The following is a 24,369-nucleotide window of genomic DNA, read 5'->3' as shown; positions in this document are numbered from 1 at the left end:
GTGAAAGTCCGTTTTTACGTGCGCTTACTTGCGGGTTTCCTTGTCGTTCTAGGACTGACTCATGAGGAAAGAAAACACAGAAGAAATGTCTGAGGAGAGAGCATTTTAGAGGCCACATATTTTATAGAAACTGGTTTAAAGCTGGCATTTTAATGTAATGGATAAGATTACAAGTTAAAAAAATGAATATGTGTGTTCATTTGTGTGCATATATACAAATATGTGAACCTAACATGTCTAACAGAAATATTGTGCTGTTAGATACATACATACAAGTCTAGTGCGCAGGGGGAAGATTCAGACAGCATCATGTTTAAATGAGTTTGTTCATGTCTCGCTTCTTGATTCAGAGAATCAGTGGCGTATACTGCCTGTTGGGGAGAATTTTTTTAACCACTTATAGTAAACTGACACTGCGTGGAAATAGAATTACATTGCTCAGAGCTCCATGAAAAACAGGATGAAGCTGAAACATGTGTGAGACGTTTAAAAGGCAATGAGGTAAAATGTTAAAAAAACAAAAACCAAAGGATCTTTCTGTTTAGTGATTCTTCAAACAAAGCCAACAGAAACACTCATAGGCTATAGTCTGACAGATTCATCAGAAAGTGCTTTTTGTCAAATAGAAATATATTTCACTCGTTTTGAAATTGAAATCAGAATCTGTGTGGACCTAGAGAAAACTGAAAAAGCTGAAACTGTTAATTATACAACAAAAAGTGAGCTAAAATTCATGCTTAAATCTCTACAGCTACAAGGTCATAAATGTACAAAGAACAAACACTTGCCGCCTGCTTCAGATTTTGACCTCCAGTTGAGTTTTACGTTCACACCAGTAACTCAAATTCAACTCATTTCGGTACAAGGCTGTAGTGTTCAGTGTTTACTTGTTTAGCTTTACATATGGAGAATGAATGCAGGGTATTTCTAAAGGTAAGACAGGCCTTTTATCCGCTCTCGTCAATGTTCTCAATCTTCACCGAACCTGTCAGTTTACACATTAAAGAAACTCCTGTCTGGATCTGCACAGACATTATTTCATCTCTGCATGTTTGACAGTTGTTCCAACCTGCTCAGTCGTTCTTTGGCTGTGTCTCCACTGTGCCTTTATAACCGGTGTGACACTAAATTTCAGATGTTTCATAAGAGGTTTTCATTAAAACAATGCACTGTTTGCACTTTATTTAAACCAAATGTGTTAACGTAATCCATTTTGTACACACAGGAGTTACCTTTGCTGTGTGTGTCTAATTTAACCATTTGAATACCTGTTAAAGTTGTATCAAGTTTGGGACCAGGAGGTTGTGGTTCAATCTCTCAGACCAGCCAGGATAAATCGGGGTGGGGAAACTGGAAGGTAGCACTTGCCCTTATCTCATCTTTCCCCACCTCTGAGGTATCCATGAGCAAGGCCCTTAACCACAACTGTTGCACTGGGCAGCGGAACATCCTCCTCCTAATTAACCTTCTCTTCTTGATTATTTATTTTCCATACAGATTATAAAGCTAACAGGCAATGGGACTTAGTGGGATGGTTTTTATTCATATTTAATTCTTTCAATTTAAAGGGAAGTTAATTCAGTTTGAGTTCACAGCAAATCATGAACTTCAAGCCCTTAATTTCATTCCTCCTAAATGTATCTGGCTGTTACAATGGTGGTCATTGATGGTCATTTTGACAGTCTTTTACAGTCTGTCTGTTTGACTTCATGTTGGCTTGCCTTCCTCTGGAATCCCTCTGCATATCAATGACTTCATGTCAAAACAAGCCCCAAATCCCCCGTTCTGCTGTGTGTCTCTATGTGTGTGTGTGTGTGTGTGTGTGTGTGTGAGAGAATGAGAGAGTTAGAGGGAAAGGCGAATCTTGCAGGGGTTTGTGCACATATCTCTGTTTGTGTGTGTGTGTGTGTGTGTGTGTGTGTACATATCTGTGAGCCTGAATGACTGTCCATAAGCCTCTTTACATAGACTGGAGGTTAAAAGTCCAGCGTTCCTCTCTGATCATATTCCTGGCAGGCTGGTCAAGTGCAGAAAGAGAGAGAGAGAGAGAGAGAGAGAGAGAGAGAGAGAGAGATGTTGTTCAAGTACGAAGGCAAAAGACAGTGTGTGTGTGTTCGTGTGTGTGTGTGTGTGTGTGTGTGTGTGTGTGTGTGTGTGTATGTCTGTTGCAGACATTTCATCACCATTCTACCTGCCTTGTGAATTTTATATTTTCTGGCAAAGCCAGGAACACAGACAGATCAAGCTGGAGGGGGGGGAACAGGAGCCTGAGAAATCTAAAGCTGTGTTAGTCCACCAACATTCACCAGTTGCCCCAGTGTTGCTCAGTGGCTGAGAGACTACTGCTTAAATCTGAACAGACTACAGCATTCGAATGCATTCGTAAGGAGAGCACAGGTGTAATTAATAACATTAAGGGTGGCTGCATTTCATTTAGGGCGAGCTAGTTCCAGGGTCCAGGTATTGGGCTTACTGGAGCAGAGCCTTTGTTAAGAGTATTGATTGAGAAGGTCATACCCAAAGCATCAATCAAATTTTTAATACCCACTTGCTGTGTACCAGTACTGAACGTACAAAATAATTGTCAAATTATTTGGCCTTTTTGTTCTGGATATTGAGAGGTTTTTATCTTTCAGCTCCACTTTGTGATTAAAGCCCCACTAATGGTCTGTTATATTATATATTTCAGTGGATTAATATATATACATTTAATGAATTTAATCCAGCTGTCTACCCCAATAACCAGTAAGGCACGTCTGTGGCAGGGGTGTTACCAGAGGGGGGACCTGGAATCTGATTGGCCACCCCAAGTGCCACCCCATTATTTTTCCTTCTTCCCCTCCACACTGTCTTTCAGACGATGTAGTGGGCTCGGTTGTAAAGCTAGAGTGAAGTGATATCATATCATGTCAGCAAGTGGGCTACAAAACGCTCCAGATTTAGGCAAAATGTTCGTGATAGAAAAATGGCATAGATATTTTCAAAGGGATCCCTTGACCTCTTACCTTAATATATCTGAATGAAAGTGGATTTTATGGGTACTAAAGAGTCTCCCCACATGCCCACCTTATGTTAATCCCACCCAGTCTTAAGGCAACCATGCAGTTTTTTGCATGTGGTACAACTGTGTTATATTTCGCCTCTAGTATATTTGAATATTTCTGCATACTTGGGTCCCTGAACAGTATTGGAATCGCATAAATTGGGAATGAATGGAAAGCTGAGACACATACTTTTCATGCCACCCTTGCATAAATCAGTGTGTCACCCCAGCCAAAAAAAAACAAAAAAAAACCACAAGTCTGCTCTGTGCAGTGGAGTATTTCAGGTCAGTAGCAGCTCTCTGCTCCACCGCTGCGTGGCGCTGTTTGACACACGCTAAGGCTGGAAAACAACTTCCGAGACCCGCTTCGCAGAGCGGAAGCGGCCTTTGTTGACTCGGCCCGGGGAAAGAACAGCAAGATGGCTAACATGGACGTGGAGGATTTTATCCAACAAAACAGAGCTTTGGCCGACCAGGTGGAGACGTATCGAGGTTACTGGGAGAGTGAGAAACACTGGGAGCCCCGGAGGGAGTTCATCCTGCGGAACATTAACGACTTCCAGCTCCAGCAGCTCGACCAGCTGCTCTCCCTGTCCATGGTGTGGGCTAACAACGTCTTCATGGGCTGTCGGTTCGTAAACACAACATGTTTTTGTTTTTGTGTTGATTTTAGGAGATGAAACGGCTCCACTAACCCAAACAAAGCAGGTTTTTAGCTGCTCTTACACAGCACTGGATTTAAATTGAGCTTTTCACAGACATGTTTGCTCAGTTGAAGTTCTTCATTTCATTTTAAAGCTGTAAAAACAAATGTTTGATCTCTGATAAGTCACAAAAGCTAACGTTATATTTATGTGTGGTTTGTCCCAAGATTTGTTTTAGTTTCAAAATCTTCTTCGTTTATTCATTATCAGCTCACAATGTGCTCACTGCTGCCCCCTGTGTTTGTGAAAAGACAAACACATTGGACTGCAGTTGCAATGTTTGTTTGTTTTCTTCAAATCAAATTGATGATGAGCCAATTTAATCCCCATTTTTTTTAAACAGCATCATGGTGTGACACCAGTTTGTCTTTGGCAGCTTGAAAGTATCAGGGTTGTTTTTCCAGATTCAACACATAACCAAATGTTTTAAATAAAATAATATAAAATCATTTAGGGCTGCACCTAATGATTGTTTTCATTATCACCTAATCTGTTGATTATTTTCTCTATCAACTGGTTGACCGATTAAATGTCAGAGTGGTGAGAAATGCCAATTTTTCCTAAAGTCTTCAAGTAGCTTGTTTAATCTTTAATTTACTATCATGCAAGACAAAGTAAATCAGCACATCCTTAGAATTAAAGAAGCTGGAAATAATAAATGTTTGGCATTATGATTATATTTTCTGTTAATCAGCTAATCGTTTCAACTCTGCAATAATTAAATGATTGAATTATAATCCATCAATTTATCAGCAGTTTCAGCAACATTTGCATTCTCACTTGTTCTGCTGTTACGCTGTGTCCTTTTTAAGAAAGAGAATGAGCCACAGTTTTAATTAAAGATGATGAATAACTGTGGGTCGTTACACTGATGGAACATCTCTCTTCACTAACTGCAGGTACAGCACAGAGCTCCTGGACAAAGTGAAGGAAATGGCTGAAGGCATCGAGGTGGAGGACGCACCGGTCTTCAAGACAAGAGATGAAATTATGAAGAAGCAACAGGTAAGTCCGTGGGCAGGCGCACACACACACACACACACACACACACAGAGGTATGTTGACAGAGACAATGTTTCATGTATTCCTCGCTCCTTCCACCGCAGGGTCGATGATGGCTCCGGCGTATCGTCCATCCTGGTTGTGTCGGACACAGAAGACTGATGGGACTCCGCTGTTATGTACAGACAGGCTGTGCCACACTTCACATGGTTTTACAATCCTGCACTGTTTTTAATACGGACGCCATGAGAGTTTTAACATCAAACATCTTTTTTTTTTAATATCAAAAGCAGAAATTAATGACTGTGTCACTCAGACTTTTAGGATTTAATTGTACAGAGACAACAAAGATGTTTTTGTCAGGGGGAGCTTCACTGCTCGTCTGTTTTTACACCATTGTTTTACCTTTGTTTTTTAAGTGTATTCATCGTATTTAATACTGTTTTTTTTAATAAATTCAAATGAAAGATAACTGGATCTTGTTCCTGCCTGAAGCACAATAAAGGACATGTTTTTTCTTCTCATGAGATTGTATTATTGTTCACTTTTTTTCCTTAAGACTGACATAAAGGTGGATCAAATGAATTCTGTGCTGAGATTTTCTGAGTAAACAAACCATTTAGGGCCATACCTTTTTGTCTTGTCACTGCCACACAATGGTGCTAAATGGTGCCTGAAAGGAAGACAAGGATATTGGCTTCAAAAGAGGTAGAATTGAAAGAAGCTCTATAACACAACACAATTTCCATCTGTCTGGTTAATGCCACTGACAGGTGGAACCAAACTTTTTTGTAATTTCTTGTTTTTGCTTGTTTCTTCATACTAAATCTTGACCTGCAGGCAGATTGTTTTTCATTTTTAAAAGAACAATATACCCATTTATGAGCACAAACCCAGCCTTAATCATGAACAGAGGCAAAATTGTATTTCCTCTCATTTCTGAAGGTTGTAATGACTGTGGGACTGCACTGCTGGAACCAGTAATGTGATGATGAACCCCCCCCCAAAAGAAGGAAAATAAACAGATTACGGGTTGTTTTTAACAATAAATCACATGTAGGTCTGAACACTTATAGCTTTACCCACCATAGCAGATACTGAACGTTATGAACAACATAATAAAAACTGCTATAGAAGGAACACTTCATTACAAAAGCGAAAACTCTCTCGGAGGACATTAAAGTTTTCTAAGTCATTAATAGGAGGACAAATAAGTCACATTTACACACAGCAAGAACAAACCAAAAGCAAAAAAAAACCTGTCTCAAAGTCTGAAAAATGTGTTTTATTATGTTTATACAGCATATTGTTATAAGTATACATTTTTTTTGTTTAATTCACAAAATTTTATAACATATCCCTTCTGTTTTTTTAGGTGAAATAAGTCACTAGCCACAATATGACCTTTACTGTCTCAAAAAAGAACTCTTGTTTTATGATGACTGTCTTCCATGGATTATTTAGCTGGAGTTGGGCAGGGTTAAGTCATGAATCTATACTCAAGTTGTCTTTTAATTGGGTATCGCATACAAATAAAACAGAGACAAACGCAGGCATGAAAACAACTTAAGCCTTTGGGGGGGGGGGGGAGACAGCTGATGTCACACTGTTGAAACAGGGTTCAAACTGCATGCGAGTGTCTTCCCTGCAGCAGTTTGTGCTCTCAATCATCTTCCAACTGCTCCCGTTTAGAGCAACAAAAAAAAGAAAAAAAATATATGCACTGGACTGCACTGCTTTTATCCTCGGCTCATTTGTTAATTTATATGTCAGCTGTGTCATTTTAAGAGAAGGATCAAAAGCACTGACACTTCATTCACGCTCACACGCGTCACAGGCAACAAAAGCATTAAAAAAATAAAAGTGTGTACTTTCTGTGGCGAGTGAAATTAGAAAACCATGTGGGCACAAAGCTAAGATGAGCTGTCAGGAGAGGGAGCTGAGAACAGTTCTCAGAACTCATTTTTAAAACGCAGTGTTGAGAGTTAAATTATGAAGTGAACGAAAAATGTATTAAGGAAAATGTGCGGAACAGAGAACATGATGTAGAAGTACATGAAGTTTTACCAACTACTGATTATAGTTGAACCTTCCCCAGGTTTCTACTTGCTACCTTTGGTCCGTTAGCATTGAATGAACCATAATAAAAAAAAAAAAGATATGGCACCACAATTCAAGAAAGTACAAGCACTTAAATTCCTGAACTCAGGGGCTCCTGTGCGCTACATACCTTGTGATAACAATTAAACACTGGGATAAGTGATAAACAGTGAAAAGAAGCTGACTTCAGGAAACTGATTGAAACGAGTAAAGAACTTCCTTAATTCAGCCAGGATTCCCACAGTCCTGTCCCATCCTGGTGTTAATATTTACTTTCTCATAACTCTCCCTCTCCAAAAATCATCTTCTACCATGGAGCAGAAATGATCAAAATAAAAGCTCAGAGAAGCCTAGTAGCCAGGGAGTCATGATTCATCAGTGCATGGGAGACTTGGCGTTACTGCAGCCTGTGACGTCTGTGAGCCCAAACCTACAGTGTCTCTTAAAATAACAGAGATATGCTGGAACAGATCGGAGATTGTTCTTTATCAGCTGCATATGTGGCTGACTTGAAGAATAACGACAGACTCTGAAAGCCGTTATTCTCCCATGACATTCAAAATATGCTGATTTGGTCATCAACCTGCCCTTTCCAAACAGCCAAGTTGTGTGCACACCAGTAGACATTACAAAAAAAAAAAAAAAAAAACACTTCCAAAGGGGAAAAAAAAAACAACAAACAAATCTGTAAAACTCAACAGCATCAATCCAACCAAACAACAAAGATATATTACAAATTCTGTTAGCAATAACTTATTTCACATCATGCAATAAAAAAAAAGTAAAATTAAGGACAAGAAACACTCCCCTCCCTTGTTTTCCTCAAATGTATTGGCAAGCAAGTAAATGTCCATTCTGGTTTTGTTTTTGTTTTTTTTCAGGGTGGCACTTGAGTTTTTTCTGATATAGTTGCTGTTTTTTCTTGATGAGGTAAAAATGAAAGACTGAAGTACTGGGGTGATGAAGAGTGGGTGATGGAGAGGAAGGGGTAGAGAGCAAGAGAAGCTTAGACATCCACCCAGCTCTGCTCCACAATAGCCGTCACCCTCTTCTCGTACTCCCTCTTGTTTTCCTGATAGAGCTGTGCGGCCTGACTGTTGGCTGGGCTGTTGGGGTTTGGCTCGTCCAGCAACGACTGCGGGAAAAGAAACAAAAGTGATTAAAAAAAATCCATGGCAAATCATCGGTCTCATGAGCATTACATAACCAGGACAGATTCTCTGAACGTTGTGGAATATTGAGAAATGTAGCTGTATGCAATGCAAAATATATGGCAAAATTATTACAGAAATATTAGTTCTAGGGATGAGCGAGTACACTTATCTGTATCTGTTCACCCAACAAAATTATCTGTATTCTTATCTGTACTCAGAATGGACGGGGCTTGGCCTGGACATTTATTCAGTTCATTTATGCCTGAAATTGATATGGGTTGATAGAAGTTGCTATATTTATTAGAAAATTATCACTCTTAAACAACACTCGTAAAAAGTAAATCTGGATACTTGTTTCAGCCAATATTCAGTTCAACCCTAATGATTTCACATTTATTCTGATGTTTTTCCTTCCCTTGTGAATAGAAAATGTAGTTTGCATTGCAGCCTCAACTTTTTTTATTCTTATGTTTTAATCTAGATATTCCTGAAGTACAGTAAAAAAATATCTCATCTGAAACGTATACATCTAAATGCGAAAAGATTTGTTTCTGATTTCTATTATGTGCTTTGAGGATTTGCGTTACATCAAATAACACACAATATCCCATGTTTTTTTAATCAGGCCATTCATAGATAACAAACATAGTGTAGTATAAGTAAAACATTACAAAATTATAAAACAGATGACAGTAATAAATGCCAAATAGCCCGCATGAACACTGTTAGTGTGCTTTGTTTAAAGTGAAACCAACTAACCTGGATGGAGGTGAGTATGGACGACACATCGTACGTGGGGCTCCAGCGGTTCTGAAGGATGTCTAAACATATACTGCCATCTGCGTAAACTGGGGGAAAAAAAGAGAAACAACACATTCAAGCTCCAAACCACAGAGATCAACGTCACAACACCCGTCATTATGTCTCTGTACCAGTGATAGACTGAATGTACAACGTATATCTAGAACAGATGGTGAAGATGAGTCCAGGAGACAGCCACAATCTCTTAAGTTTGTGGTATACTGCAAATGATACACAAATTTGCTGTGTTCTCACATTGCAGTTGACTAAAGCACTGTTGAAAAACACTGCAAGTCCCCAGGAGCTTAAGATCTGTGGGAATCAGCAAATACAACACACATCATTAAATAATAAAACATAGCACACCTTTTGGTTGCTAACCCATCATATCTGCTGAACTAACATACAAGAAATCTACTTGATATAGTAGTTTACTGCCAGCCTCAATGAAGTAACCTACTAAATTAATTTCTGTTATGGAATGGGAAAGGAGATGAATGGGAGGAAACTGCTTGAATGTGGAGGAAAGGAGAGCTTGGAACATTTCTAAGTCCAATTATTTTGTACACGGCAAAATGTAGACGTTGGTCATGAACAAAGTGAGGGCAGACATTTATTTCTATTTTCAAATGCATGGTTTGAATCACTGAATGTGTGAGTTTGTCGGGCCAGCTGTACTGCTTACCATTTGGGTGAAACATTCTGGAGACAAACCGAACTGTGGGAGGCTTGTTTGGGTACTCCTCAGAAAACTCTATCAGAAGCTTAAATGTTCCTGCAGAGAGACAGAAGGAGAGTGGAGGGCGAGGGGGGTGGGGGAGACAGAGAGAGACAGAGACAGAGAGAGAGAGAGAGGGAGAGGGTGTGTGAGGGGTGCACACAAGTAATTTTGTGAGGAGAATACAGATGTGAAGGAAGGATCGAGGGGGTCAAAGAAAGCGAGAGAAACAATTACGTTACTAAAAATACAGCCGGCTCGACTAGAAAGAGAAGCTAATCCTTCAGCGAGGCAGAGATGTCGACTCTGCAGGCTAAAAGGAGAATAAAAAGGAGGGAGATGGCTAACAAGAAGAAACAATAAACCCTGAGTCAGCACTTCTCTTGCCTTGCCCGACCGACCTAAGTCATAATTACAAGAAAAGAAAGTGTGTATGTGCAGAAATGTGTGCGTGTCTCATGCTGTATGTATTATAAAGCAGAACTGCAAGCCTTGCCCTGCTCCCCTACATAGTTTAACTAAAGTCTTAAAATATATACACACAATATTGTCGAGTGCGTAATGCATTTGGACCTCAAAACACGTCTTGTAGCGTGAGCTCATTCAATTATCACTGAAATAAATCAATGATTATGAGATTAAAGAGCAGGCTCTACAGCTCTACATTGATGGTAGGAACTGTAATTGTGATCATTCAATACTAACATTTATCAACTTCTGTGATGACACAAAAATCATGTTATTGTTCTGAAAATGTATGTTGTTCAAGTCAATAATTCTGAGTGTACTGTAATTAAAAACTCTACTAAAGAGTACAAAGAGTTTAGTGAAAGGCTGTAGTCAGACCGGCAGTAGCCCCGTGTGAAAAAACTGGACTTCCTGGACTGTAATTAGGCGTTACCTGAAGCAACACAACCCCCGTGTATAACATTAGAAGGCAGTTCATAACTAAATATTGTTACCAAAAGTTGTGATGAGGATTTTAACTGTATGATTCAGTCCTATACGACTGTACCACACAAAAATGTGAGGGCTGTGTGTAAAATATAAAATATATAATATAAATTTGAACACCTTTCAAAAACGCTGAAAGGCAGCTCTTTAAACTCGGCAGTTTCATTACAAATCGAATGCGTCCAACCTCTGTAGTACCTTTTGAAAATATTTATAGGTGTGGGAATGGAGTGTATGATTTTGTGATTGATTACTCAAGAGTGTAACCCATCAACAGCCTGACTTTGTCATATTTTTTAAACAATACACTGCCCAGAAGGCTGTAATAGATGGAGTGACTGATGCAACTCCACAATAATAACAAAGCAGGAGGAAGTTCAATCAAATCCAGAGCTTGGATAAATGTGCTCCCACTGAGGACTTTATGGACAAGATAAATCAAAATGGAGAACTTACCATCTTCAAACGGTGTTCCCACAGGCCTGCAGAAGGCAGAGAGAGATAGAGAGAGAGCAATAGAGAGAGAGAGAGCAATACAATTATTTCCAAATTCCAAACATCCCCGCTGCTACCAATAAGGCTTGTAGAAAAAAAACACAACCATTACCTTCTATCCTTCAAGGACTTGCTCTGCACAGACACCGGAGTCTTTATTTACTCAGCTCTTCACATTCACACAGACTGTGTAAAGGGGCCAATTAAATCAGCTGCCTACACGTTTTACATTTCTGGCAGCTTCCCCTTTGACTTTGAATTAGGCGAGGAACTATTACCAAGTCTATTTTTATTTTAAACTCTGTGTCGCTCCGGTTTGTTGTTTGTAGCACCTTGTTGCTTCTTGTTGAGTTTTCAATTACGTTCTAGTATTGCTTGCAATCTGCTTGCGTTTCTGATATTTAAGTATGTTTTGAGTTTTGTATTCATACTACTAGTATGTTTTTTTGTTTTTTAAATGAGTAGCTGAAAATGAGTTTTTAAAAACCATGTTTCTTCTTTCAATTGCATTTTAAATTGTGTACCTAGAGATATCAAAAAAATTGAAAAAAGTTTTGGTTTGGTCTTTCTCAATACTCCTCTTTCTTCCTTCCCTTCCTTGACCCATCAGCTCAAGCCCCAACAGTGTTTCCCAGTTGGTTCTTCCATCAAACACCTGCTGAGTCTCTACATGCTGATTTTCCAGACTGTTCTGTGCCACAATCAGGGCTGTAATCACAAATATTTAAATATTGCCAAGGGGTGGGTGCGTTGGGGGACTCTTGTGCATCACAATCACGGTGGCACAGTAAAGACAGCAGGGTGGAGTTGGATTTAGAGCATGACTCACCCAAAAATAACAGCGTTCCAAAGCATGATGTTGTTCTCTGATGGCGCTCCACTCACACCGGTGGGAGGATCTTCTTGAAGTCTGGGTAAGACAGAGAGAGAAAGAAATGGTAAGAGAAAGAAAAATAAACGACAAAAAACCACAGATAGCAAGAGAACAGAAAAAGACAATAGACTGACAAAAAGAAAGGCAGCAGGAAGCTAGAGAGACAAAAAGAAAGGAAAAAAGAGATAAATGAGAACAAAACAAAAAGGGGAAAAGATGGGGAGCAAACAGGGGGAAACAGAGATAAGGGGGCATTAAAAGATGAGAGACAGAATTAAATGGGAATGCAAACAGAAAAAACAAACAGAAGGGGAGAAAGAAGCGAGAGAGGCGTGAGACAAGGATGGTCGAGAGTGTGAGGATTTTAATTAACACCTTGACTGCAAGATAATTGTCAGTCAAAACACGAACTGCTGTATCAACATGACTTCAGTAAACAGCCAGGCTAGCAGGATCAACTGCACACTGCCCAACCTGCAGTCAGTTAACAAAGCTATATCATTCATACTCATCTGAAGCACTACTGTACCATGACTGTATCCCTAGTCAGCATCATAAGACCTGTTGGTGCTAAGCATTTCATCCACTCAGTGTTCCTTCGCCTGAAATTCCTTCTAACGTTGATATAATCTGGCTAAACCACAAATATACAAACCCTACAACCTTGATGTTTTTCTATCAATACGTTTGTTTTGTTACTCTCTACTGACCTATACGTAGCACAGATGATTGAACCCAGTTCATGAAAGCTCTGTACACTCAGTGTCTGTTCTTTTCCCCCCCTAAGAAAAACAATCTGATGCAGAGGAGATGCTGGGTTTAACATTTACAGCAGCAGCAACGTCGCTGTGTTTGGCATAAATACAATAACTGGGTAATTGGGAGCATTAAAGGACAGAAAGTAATGTGACCTAGAGAAACTCCAGCAACATGAAATCCAAACAAATAGTGATTAAATGTTTGATTGATTGATACGCCAATTGAAAGAAATAAGAAAATAAAAAATAAGAAAATTACTGTTAATAATTGAACAAAAAATAAATAAATAAATACATGTTGTTGGTTTTATTTCAGGATTTCATGCTTAAATTATTATTTTGTCATTATTGAGTCATCTTAATTTTCTCTTTCAATTAAATCGGTTAATGTTTTGGTCGACGAAATGATAGAAAATTGTAAAACATAAACATCTAAAAAACATATTTTGGAGGTTTGGACCAACTGTCCAAAACTCAGTGGCAAAAAAACGAGAAAAGCAGCAACTCCAGACATCTGTGGCCTTTTGGCATATTAAAAAATTACATTATCAAAGTTAGTGATCATTTTCTGACTATTTAAAAGTTAAATATTTGCTATAGTTTGAAATCACTGTAAAATGCATACCTCTGGGGGTTGTATTTTCTAAAAATTAAACAATTTAGAAACATGATGTGTACAGCCCAGGTGACTCATGACATAACCCACAATATTCAGACCAACTTATTAACATTAATGAAAATAATCATTAGCTCCAGCTCCACAAAGAAAACTGCCCAAGGGCTGCTTGACTGGCAAGTGATCTCTGTGAACTGCAGTGCATAAACCCCACAGTAACAACTGCCTAGCAACAAAGACATCAACACATCCAAACATGCACATGTCGCAGGTCAACATTTTAAATTAAGTTTCCGACAACAGCCTCGTTTGTTAAACTATTGATCAGTGTAGGCTATAAAACAGGTTTATGGTAGATTGAGTCCACATTAACAAACAAAGGCAGTGTGTTGAAATGAGCCGTACTCAGAATATACTACAGTCTACTCTGTCGGGTCCGTTGGCGAAACTCAGGGTACGTTACTGGGTCACACTAAAGGTCTTGCTTCGGATCACCAATGCATGTAGGCCAAGCCCGGAATCATCGCAGACTACTTAGGCCTACAATCCCACGCCTAGTATAAAAGCTGGTTTAATAGGAGCTTACAGCTATAAAACAAGGTAGGCTGATTTGTGTGTCTGTGTGTGTGTGTGTGTATAGATCAATGTCCCTAGCTGCAGACAGACCCACTGCAATTAACCTCATTTACTGTAATCTGCCTGAGCTTTCTGCTGGTGGAGGTATGCTCCATTCAACTTCCCTACTAGATAGCACCAACAGATACTTTGTTTGACCTGGTAATTGGGCATTACTGATCAGGCAGCAGATTAGGGGGAAGTAGTGGGCAGTCTTACGCAAACAGTATGTTTTTTTTCCCCCCTCAGTTTGTGTGGGTGTAATGCAGGTTAGGGGGGCATTGTGTGATGGTTAGTTTTGTTTTAAAAAAGCTGATAATTTACTCTCTCTCTTACTGGATTCACCAATGTGAGCATTGGCTGTTTTACTGTTTTAAATCCTCACATATACATTTATACATTTAAAAAGGACATTACCTTGGACTCTGGAAGGGACATTTCTCACAATTTCAGGACATTTTAAAAAGACCAAACAAATAATTAATAATAAGCAGATCAACTGATAATGAAAATGACCCTAGTATAATTTCTGTTATTAATTACCCAAATATCCAAAACAGTGTGGTCAATGAAACCCTGCACACCATGCAGTCAACTGTATTTAAATTGTAACAGACATACATACTACAACTTGTTTGATTAGGTTTGCTAGAAACGATAATTGCAATTATGCAGGTAGCTTACAGTAATTTGTAAGATACACTAGCTGTAAGCTTTGGTTTGGCCTGATACTGAGAAAGTAGAGCAACATATTCCTAATTTTAAAAGCTATTTTAGCTCAGTTAAAGCCATATTGGCATTCACTGTTTGTGTTGTGTTTAGTCTGGTTGCTAAATCCTCACTAAAACAGTCTGAGGAGCTCAGATACAGAAACAGAAGGTACTGAAGTGTAAGGGGATGTTGTTGGTTTCACAATGCCAATTGCTTCTTGAAAAATACATTGGAGGAAAGAAAATGAAACTGATGCTTTACTGAAAACAATCAGAAGAAAAATTAGGTGGTTTCTGAACTGTTCATCCAACAGAGCTTAAAAAAAATGCTTATTTAAGCAGCAATTCAACACCAAAGTGTCATTTCACATCCAAGGTACTGGGCCAAAACATCATACCAAAGTGTTTCTGTTCAAACAATTACATAGCTCAGTATCAAGACGCATATCGAGCAAATAATTTGACTTACAGATCAAACAAGGGAGGTTAGGCAATATCACGCAAGGCTGAGTTCAATCAGCCAGCCTTGGCGTGGACACACAGGCTGATCCAGGAATGTGGTATTGTGTTTTTCCTTGCCTCAGTGTGTTACTGTTTACCACCTGGGGACTGGCACAGCAGAGTAGAGTTACGGTGACACCTTATCTGCCCCGGTTCATCGGCTGTTCTTAGTAGAATAGCTTAGGATCTTCTTTATTTTTTTTTTTTTTCCACTGACAGGTGTGTGTGTGGTGTGTGTGTGTGTGTGTGTGTGTGTGTGTGAATGACAAACACGTACTGTAGGAAGCCATATGGAGCAAGGGAACAGATTGTGGATAGCAGGTCTTACAAGTAGCCCCTTGCCAAGTGTAATTCTCCCAGGAAACACATACATTATTGTGTTCACAGCACAGGTTTGATAACTTACACAAAGGCACATTGTGATGGTTTAATACTAATACAGATTTTTAAAGCAATACTAAGAGGTCGCAGGCACTTATCTAGCCATCCTAAATATTGAGATGGAGCACCCCCTGACCAGTCACACACACACACACAGAGTTGTGCAACACCTGTGAGCCACGTTGCTACCAGGAGGGTTTGAAACCATAATGTTTGCTGGCTAGGTTGAATTTAGCTGAATTTAAACCCACAGCTTGCAGTCTGAGCTGAGAAATTAGGAGAAAATCCTGCCTCATTTAGCTTCTAATCAGGGCAACTTAAGGCCAGACAGAAAGGTTTGTCCAACCCGCCGAAGTTGCACCTACCCAAATAAACAAACTACCCAAGAAAATGGAGAAACTAACGTTACTCCCTGGACAGAAAACACTGCATTAACCCAAAGCACCTTCTTCCAATATCGTTAAATAACACTCAAAAAACACACAGCCGTCCCTGTGCCAATCCTATCGATGGCATGTGCAGAGACAGACCCACAATAAACCAACCAGTTTCTAACACAATAACTCCAGCCAGGCTTCATGTAGCTACAGTATCCTTTGCACCAGCAGCTAACGCTACTATGCTAAGCTAACGCCGCTAGCTTCACACACACACACACACACACACACACACACACACACACACACACACACACACACACACAAGGAGATGACTGCCAAAAAAAAACCCAAAAAAAAAAAAAAAAACCAAAACGCTGCGGTACCTTTTAAAATCTCTCATTAGCCGTCTCCTCGCCGGGGTCGACATTATTCAAAGTGTATTTATATATATATATATATATTTTTAAAAAAACTAAACCAGGACCATAAAACGAATAATATCCGAAACCAAATCCGGTGTTTCTTCCGCTTGTAGCCCTTTTCTTCTTCTCCTCTCAAAACAACTGGCTCGCTCGCTCTTTCTGGTGACGTCGGTTGCTTACAGTGCTGTGCCCACAGAGAGGTACAGCCCCTTTTTGTGTCACACACGGTATGTCCATGTAGAAATGTTAATTATAAACCCCATTTATATGTCTGTTATACACATTTCTGTACATATAACCGTGTTTAATCCTGGAGTATATGTGAAAATGACTATATATATACATATAAATATATATATATATATGCTGCAAGCAAAGATAAGCAGCAGTCTTTCATCATCCGATAGAGGAATTTACACAAACATATAACTTGTGTGGTCATTGTAATGTATGTAAAGCACTTTTGAACACCCATTGTGTAACACCCAAACATAAATACTCTATATTATTGTTATATTTCATATTTTATATTTTAACTGTATTCTGTTTATCTATTTGTGTTGTGTATTTGTCTTATTATTGTACTGTTGTGTAAAGGGAGTCGGGCAAAGTAAGATTTTCATTGTGTGATATAAACCACTGTGTTTCTTCTGTGCATATGACAATAAACCTCTTGAATCTTGAATCTTGAATATTCCTATATGAATTTTAAGCATTATAATGTATGTAAAGCACTTTTGAACACCCATTATGTAACACCCAAACATAAATACATATATTTATAAATACATATTATTGTTATATTTCATATTTTAACTTTATTCTATTTTTCTTATTATTGTACTGTTCTGTAAAGGGAGTCGGGCAAAGTAAGATTTTCATAGTATGATATAAACCACTGTGTTTCTTCTGTGCATATGACAATAAACCTCTTGAATCTTGAATATATTAATTTTAATATTTCTGTAATAGCCTGCTTGTATCAAGGCATTTTTAATCTCATGTAATAACATCCTGGTGTAATATTAGGTAATCTTATGATTCTTAACGGTACATTTTTGCATCTCTTATAGTTCATAAACAGATATTGAGAAGACTTAGTGACATCTACCAGTGACATTGCAGATAGCAGCCAACTGAATACTGCTTGCCTTCCAAGCATGTAGGAGAAACTATGCTGACTATTATTTATATAAAATTGTTTTCAAAACTGATTGAACCTGACCCATGAACTTTATGCCACAGCAGGTCCACATAGTGTAAAACACTATACCGAATATTATGTACAGGGAACCTGTGATCCTGTGATACAGATTTTTTTTTCCGGCAGAGCTATTCTGCTGTCAAACATGTGCAACCATAAGATAGACTAAATATTATTAATAATATATTAATATTTTATTAGTAAATATGAGATGAGATAACTTGTGGCCAATAAAAATGTTAATGGTCATTTCAAACGGAAACTCTGACCATTTGGGCCCCTGGAAGTGTGCACAGTAGGCCACTATGATAACCACAAATGCCTCCGGTATCACCAATATTTATAATTTTATATAGTAACATATAGAGTAATACCTAATATTGAGTTTATAGGGACTGTAATATAAGCCCATTTTTCATCTCTAATGTTACACAAGCCTGTGATATTCGCATAATATTTGTATAGGCAATTATAATATGACTCTTCTTGTCTAACTGTACATTGCATATATCTATACACACACAGACACAGACACAGACAAACGCACGCACACACACACACACACACACACACACACACACACACACACACACACACACATACATATAGGCTACTGTATATAGGCACTGCACATAAGGATTAACTTTGTCTGTTGTCATGGTAACAGCATAATTCATTTTCTAACTTTAAGACTTGCACACACAGCAAGATGCAGGCCAATGTGAGCTTTAGTGCCAGTCCATAAAAATTAAAACACATTGCAAAGCTGCTTTACTCACCATGTTTAATGTTTGCTGCTATCTCGCCTCTGTCGAAGTGCCCCATCTTGCCTTTCGTTTTCTGCTGAAAGCAAGATAGCTGCAAACATCTGGATAGGTGAGTAAAGTGCCATGTAGTGGAATGGAGTTGTGCAACATGTTTTAGTTAATGGACTTACATTATCAGTATCACTCATGTGATCCATCTCTTGATGGTGTGTCAAGAAAAACCTGTTAAAGAAGAAACAACGTGTCATCCACCTAATACAATGATCACCACTTATAAATGATATTAATGAATGTGTGCCAGTATCATAATCTACTCAGCAATAAGTGGCTTTTTTAAAATTTACATAATCCATCTGTAGCTAATGCTCTCTGCCTGCATAGACCTGTCTGTATAACTGATTAGCATCAAGTCAGAAAAACTATGGAGTGACTTTTAATTCAAGTAATGTGACTTCACTTGTTGATTTTTATGCTGTGGCCTTTGCAAAATGTGATTGTACCAAAGACTAATACAATTGCACAGTAGGAACAAATCAAGAGTGACTCACTCAAAAAGTAATTTATTAATACAAGAGCATGAAAAGATCAACTCAAAGGCAAGAGAATAAGAATGGTCTCAACCTGCCATCAGTCCAGATACTGTGATATCAGGAAAAATGTTCAAAACTTTAGGTATCGACAAAAACTCTCCTAGCAGAATTGAAAATGGTCCCATTGATGTAGAGATGTTAGCAGAAGATCTAAAACTGAAATGGTAAATGTCAGGTATTAGGATGAGCCGTTCAGAGTCAGGGAGCTTTTATGACTTACTGCAGAGAACCCCTTTTCCCACCTTTCCATTGCAGCTATCGTACAGGGAGAGGTGAAAATAAAAATGCACCAGCATGCAGTGTAGCTATAAGAGAAGTTGCCTTTTGAGTAGAGAGTGTGACTTTTACTGTTTCTCACCTCAGAAATCTCTCATTCACTGCACCAGACCACATATATAAGTTATAGCAACAGGCTCTCAGGAGGCAGAAACTCATTAGCTGAAAATGAAATAGACAGAAAAGTTTGTGGGGACATTCCTCTTCTGAGCTCAATATCAGAACAGGCTCCCAGCAGTCCTGTCACTAATACAACAGAATAGGAATCAAGGACTGGTTGCACAAAACACCTTAAGTTTTCTCCTTAAGTATGACCATTAAGGCTTAATTTCTACTTAGCTGAGGGACTTACTTAAGGGTGTTGCAGAGAATCCCTTAAAAGGTTTCCCTGTAAGGACAAATATTAAGGCATTTATTGCATTAAAGGTCTAGTGTGTAACATTTAGGAGGATTTATTAGCAGAAATGGAATATAATATTCATAGGTATGTTTTCATCAGTGTATAATCACCTGAATACAGGAATCATTGTGTTTTTACCTACACACACTGTGGGTCCCCTTCATGGAGTCCGCCATGTTTCTACAGTAGCCTAGAAAGGACAGACCAAACACTGGCTGGCCTTTTGCATTTTTTTTCTCCCACACACTGCAGCCCATTCTCAGTCTCAGGCAGTCAAACACAGATGTGAGCGGTGTTCAGTAGTTGGACTGTTTCCATTGAAACCATTTGTTTGTTTGCACTTTCACTTGTGAAACCTGGTGAAGAAAAAAAATTAAAAAAATAAAATACAACAACTTGTCTGTTCTGGCCAGTAAAGAGAGATCACAAATCAAAGGGAGGAATCCAACAAAACTGGTAAAAACCTGTTACACTAGGCTGACAGTAAGTTAAATCTCTGTAGAGAAGTTGTTCATAATAAAGATGATATCCTCTATCAAGTTATATTTGTTGATTTTATCACAGATTAAAGTATTTAAACAATACATTACAGTAACTTTAGCTAACTTTAGCCTAGTAACCAGTCCCTGATCTCAATGGAATTTATTATTCTAAATATATATATTAATATATCAAAATATACCAAACATAAAAGAGAAAATCCTCCTGAAGGAAATGTTTTTGTGCCTTTCCTTCCATCATACTTTCCTTCCATCATACTTGACATCACAGACTTGTGTGTGTGTGTGTGTGTGTGTGTGTGTGTGTGTGTGTGTGTGTGTGTGTGTACAGCAGTGGTCCATGAAAATATGAATAACATGAGATAACACGAACCGTCCATGCTTTCATGCTCGTACAGTTCTCTATGATTAGGACAATTCTGCAAATACAAAAGGCCCCATGTAAACACAAGACTCTGTTAGTGTGATTATGCCCTGCAGTCAGGGAGAAACAAAGAAAAATATTTGTCTGCCAGTGCTGTGAGATGTTTTTGCAATGTCTTTTAACTGCTTGGTTGTGTTCTTGTTTTTGTTATATCAGAATTATCGGAGTTTCTTGTTGCGTTCTGTTTCCCTTTACCATTCAAATCACCTCTTCTTGTAATTATTTTCTTTCCCGTTTTATCTTTTTCATCTTTCTTTTCTTTTCATTTAAAAAAAAAATTGATTTCCCCTCAACAACTCTTCTTGTCTGTTCTTTTGTTTGATGCCTTTTAATTGACATGCCTGCTGAGTTAAACTCACCTTCATCAATCAGAAATAACATGTTGAGTTTTCAGATTAGAAAGAAAATCAGAATATGTATCCAGATTACAGATCGTACAAATGATGTGTGCACATTTAGTTCTAGAGCTGAAAAGATTAATCAATTGTCACACAAAATAATTAGCAACTATTTTGATGATTAATTCATTGTTTTAGTCATTTTTCAAGCAAAAATGCCAAACACCCCCCAATTCCAGCCTCTCATTTGTAAGAATTTGCTGCTTTTCTTTGCCTTATTATGTCGTAATAAATTCAATATCTTTGGGTTTTGGACAGTTACTCAGACAACAAAAGTAATCCGATGACAGTGTCTCGTGATTAATGGAATTGTGATTCATGTTTTTCACTATTTTCTGACATTTCCTAGCCCAATTAATCAATTAATCTATGAAAATAGTTGCAAGTTACAGCCCTAATGTGTTCTGTCATAACTATTTGAATGAAGAAGATGCCTAAAGCTGAAACAGAATCAATTAAATTCGATTAAATTCAACTTTATTATGATTAACACAATGTGCAGGCATACATGTGATTGAAAATGAGAACACACATTATCATATTATAGTACATACATCATATTATGCATATAAAGTATCTAAAGTTATTGCAGATTTTTACATAACTTCATTGTCTTCTTAAAATGGAGGACATTGTTACAGAAATGGACCAGAATCACTCAACATAGCTCAATACTGTGACTCACAAACTGAGTTAGTTGGAGCTGTAGTCCCACCGCAGGGCTTCAGTGAAATCCCACTCAAATCTCCAGCAAATATAACTGTCTATTTAATCTAGCTTAATCATTCTCTTGACCATGTCCCAGAGGCAGTCCAGACTGCAGCTATCAATAGACCCACTGCCCTGTTAGCATTTCACTATTGTGAGAATGTAGGTCACACATAGACAAAAGGGCCTGGCCGTGGCGTTAGTCTTTTCTGGTTCTCTCAAGAGCCAGGAATGAAAAGCATGATCTTTATGTAATGCAAAACACATTTACATCATTCGCTATCTCGGCTCTCAGGGGAGGAAGCAGGTTTATTTATGGGATTTCATCACCAGTAGAAAACTTGCTTTTATCAGCTGGGATATAGTGAAAGCGTGTTTATTCAGGGAGGTTGAAGAGGACTAAGAAACTGATTGTAATGGATCAGGTTTTTAACTATTTCTAAAGCCTATTCTGCTTGAACTGCTAACAGTTTGTTTTGTAATTCTCTGTTTGGCTGCTTTATGGAGAAAAATGTCTGACTGTCAGAGGCTGGACAAAGGCCTGGATTCAGCCAAAATAGGCAGGAAGAAAGTGTCACTGCTGAGCTCAGGTGCTTTTAATAGAAAGGGTAGAGAAATGGTGCATTGCTTTCTCTCACTAAGATACTGAAAGAGACTGTGATGTTTCTCTTTACCCCTTCCTCTCATAATACACCAACATACTGAATATGAAACAATATATGTATGATCACAATTGGAGGATTTCAAGGAAAGTTAGTGAATGAACGAATAAATGCTTTAACAACAGGTTGATGATTTTGGAAGTCATGATTTATTTTGTGCATTAATAACTACACCTTTGCTCTGAATTAAGCAATGTATAGTGGTTTATTTAGAAAATTCCTATAAAATAGATCAATAATGGCATACAAAGCTGTTCCCTGTGTGTTTGTGTTCATCTGTGCATTGAAATGTGCATAGATGTTAAAATAGAATAGAACTGGATATAAGATGGAAGCTTTTTATTAATGCAGTAAATAGTTTCATTATGTCTTCCCTGTGGTGTAGTTTTCAGTCAAAAAATATCACAAAGCATGTTGGTTGAACCTTATTGTGCCTTAATGTATGTTTCCCTCCCTTTCTCTCCCTCGTGTTCTATGGATGGAGAGGTCACTCAGGCCTTTTTACCTCACTCATCATGATCCATTAGTCTCCACAGAAACCTGCTGGCGACGGCTGGAAGAGTCCAGTCTGAGTGTTAGGGTGGGGCCGTGATGGAGCCATTAACGTGTCCTACAGCCATCAGTGCTAATGAGGAGCGAAGCTTTAAGATGGTACGGCCTAATTGTCTCATTAGAGCTACGATGTCTCGTTACATCTGCATGGGCAATAATTGAATTACACAGCTGATTGGGTGAGTGTTTGGGCAGTCGGTCAAATTTTAGGATCTGTGAAGGGAAATGGTGCTTTCAGTGGCGGTGATGAAGTTTAAATTGATTAAAATGATGCCTTCATTGGATCTGGGCTCATTTAGACAGAATCTTTTCATGTGTGAGTGAAAGTTAAAATACTGCATGACCTGCAATTTGATCAGGTGTTTTGAAATCATCTTAACTTCTGGTTTGTGCTACTTTTCTTTAGCCACACTAGTGCTGTGGCTTTATGGATGGCAGTTTGTGTGTCAAATTGCAATAACTTTGATGATGCTTTAATTTTTCCTATATAGTCAGGTATTTGGACATGTTGTCACTGTGACCATGTTAGCATGCCGATGACAGCATTTTGCTCAAAGCACCACTGTGCCTCAGTATAATGTCACAGAGTCACTAATGCAGACTCCTAGTCTTGTTATCATGTAGCCTATCTCTTTGTAATATGGAGCAGGATGTCTTAATTTCAGTGTTCCAGTACAAAACACTGTGTCTCATGGAGGAACACAGGAAGAGATAAACAAAGAATTGACTCCTTGTCATCAAAGGAAACACATGCATGTTTTTTTCAGACACAGTTTTCATATTATTGCTGTTGGAAGCTTCTCAATCTCTACAATTAGGAGACGTGTGGAACTTTGCATTCACAAAACTAAATGCAAATCTACTGTTGATTACTATGAGTTGTAGTTCATTTTTCATTACTGATGCAACAACAGAGCTCTTTGTAGCAATAGGTTTACAGGATGTTTCAGCAAGGCATGAAACAGTGGAGTTGTACTCAACCCTGGGTGTCGAGTATCAGAGGCAGATAGTAATATTAAATGTTAATACACACTCAAACAAGTACAGAGGTGACTGTTGACACCACGAAAACCAACTGTGCAGGTTGCACTTCTGCTGCCTTCTGTCAATCTTCTTTCTTTTTTAAAATAAGTCTAAATCAAGATTTTGGGCTCTCCACTTCTAACAAAGCGTGGATTCTTCTTTTCATCATTTAATAGGGGCATGTTTGTTTGTCTGACTGGCATTGAAATGAACAAAACAGAGCAAGAGCAAAGACAGAACAGGACATAAAGTCACAGAATTCTGAAGATGCATCACAAAAATGTTGCTAGCACCTTGCTTGCAAAACTGATCATATTTATTACAGTTTCTGATGAACAGAACTCACCACATGCACACAGAGCAAAAGACAAAAGTGGTCTGAAATGTGCAGACAAGGGCAGCCAACACATTTGGAGCCCAGGCAGCAATGATTCAAAGCTTATTTAATGTGGTGCAGCCTGAGAGAGAGAGAGAGCACTCAGCTCAGGAGACTTTGTCCTGAATTTGTGCTTTCAGAGCTGTAACTCTAAGACCATATGTCTGTATGTGACAACTCCCACTAATTGACCCCAAGGTAGCTAGTTTCTGAGCATGAAAGGTTCCTTCTTGACCTCTTAGAAAAGACAAAATTATTTTA

General features: G+C 38.4%; 2 protein-coding genes across 2 annotated transcripts; one reads left to right on the top strand and one right to left on the bottom strand.

The window, feature by feature from the left end:
- The first annotated feature begins 3,416 nt into the window (after positions 1 to 3,416).
- Positions 3,417 to 5,273, top strand: cdkn2aipnl (CDKN2A interacting protein N-terminal like). The gene is made up of 3 exons (XM_051400665.1): positions 3,417 to 3,674; positions 4,647 to 4,752; positions 4,854 to 5,273. Exons 1-3 carry the CDS (start codon positions 3,463 to 3,465, stop codon positions 4,860 to 4,862), a joined length of 327 nt encoding a protein of 108 aa, XP_051256625.1. The 5' UTR covers positions 3,417 to 3,462; the 3' UTR covers positions 4,863 to 5,273.
- Positions 5,274 to 6,013: 740 nt separating this feature from the next.
- ube2b (ubiquitin-conjugating enzyme E2B (RAD6 homolog)) lies at positions 6,014 to 16,382 on the bottom strand. Its single transcript, XM_051400662.1, has 6 exons — positions 16,190 to 16,382; positions 11,801 to 11,881; positions 10,933 to 10,958; positions 9,490 to 9,579; positions 8,763 to 8,851; positions 6,014 to 7,984 (listed from the first exon to the last, which is right to left on the bottom strand). The coding sequence occupies exons 1-6, from the start codon at positions 16,231 to 16,233 to the stop codon at positions 7,856 to 7,858; spliced, it is 459 nt and encodes a 152-aa protein (XP_051256622.1). The 5' UTR covers positions 16,234 to 16,382; the 3' UTR covers positions 6,014 to 7,855.
- Between the last annotated feature and the right edge of the window lie 7,987 nt (positions 16,383 to 24,369).

Source organism: Dicentrarchus labrax, unplaced genomic scaffold (genome assembly GCF_905237075.1).
Source record: "Dicentrarchus labrax unplaced genomic scaffold, dlabrax2021, whole genome shotgun sequence".
In the NCBI taxonomy this organism is placed as follows: Eukaryota; Metazoa; Chordata; class Actinopteri; family Moronidae; genus Dicentrarchus; species Dicentrarchus labrax.
This window is presented reverse-complemented; position numbering and strand designations above follow the sequence as displayed.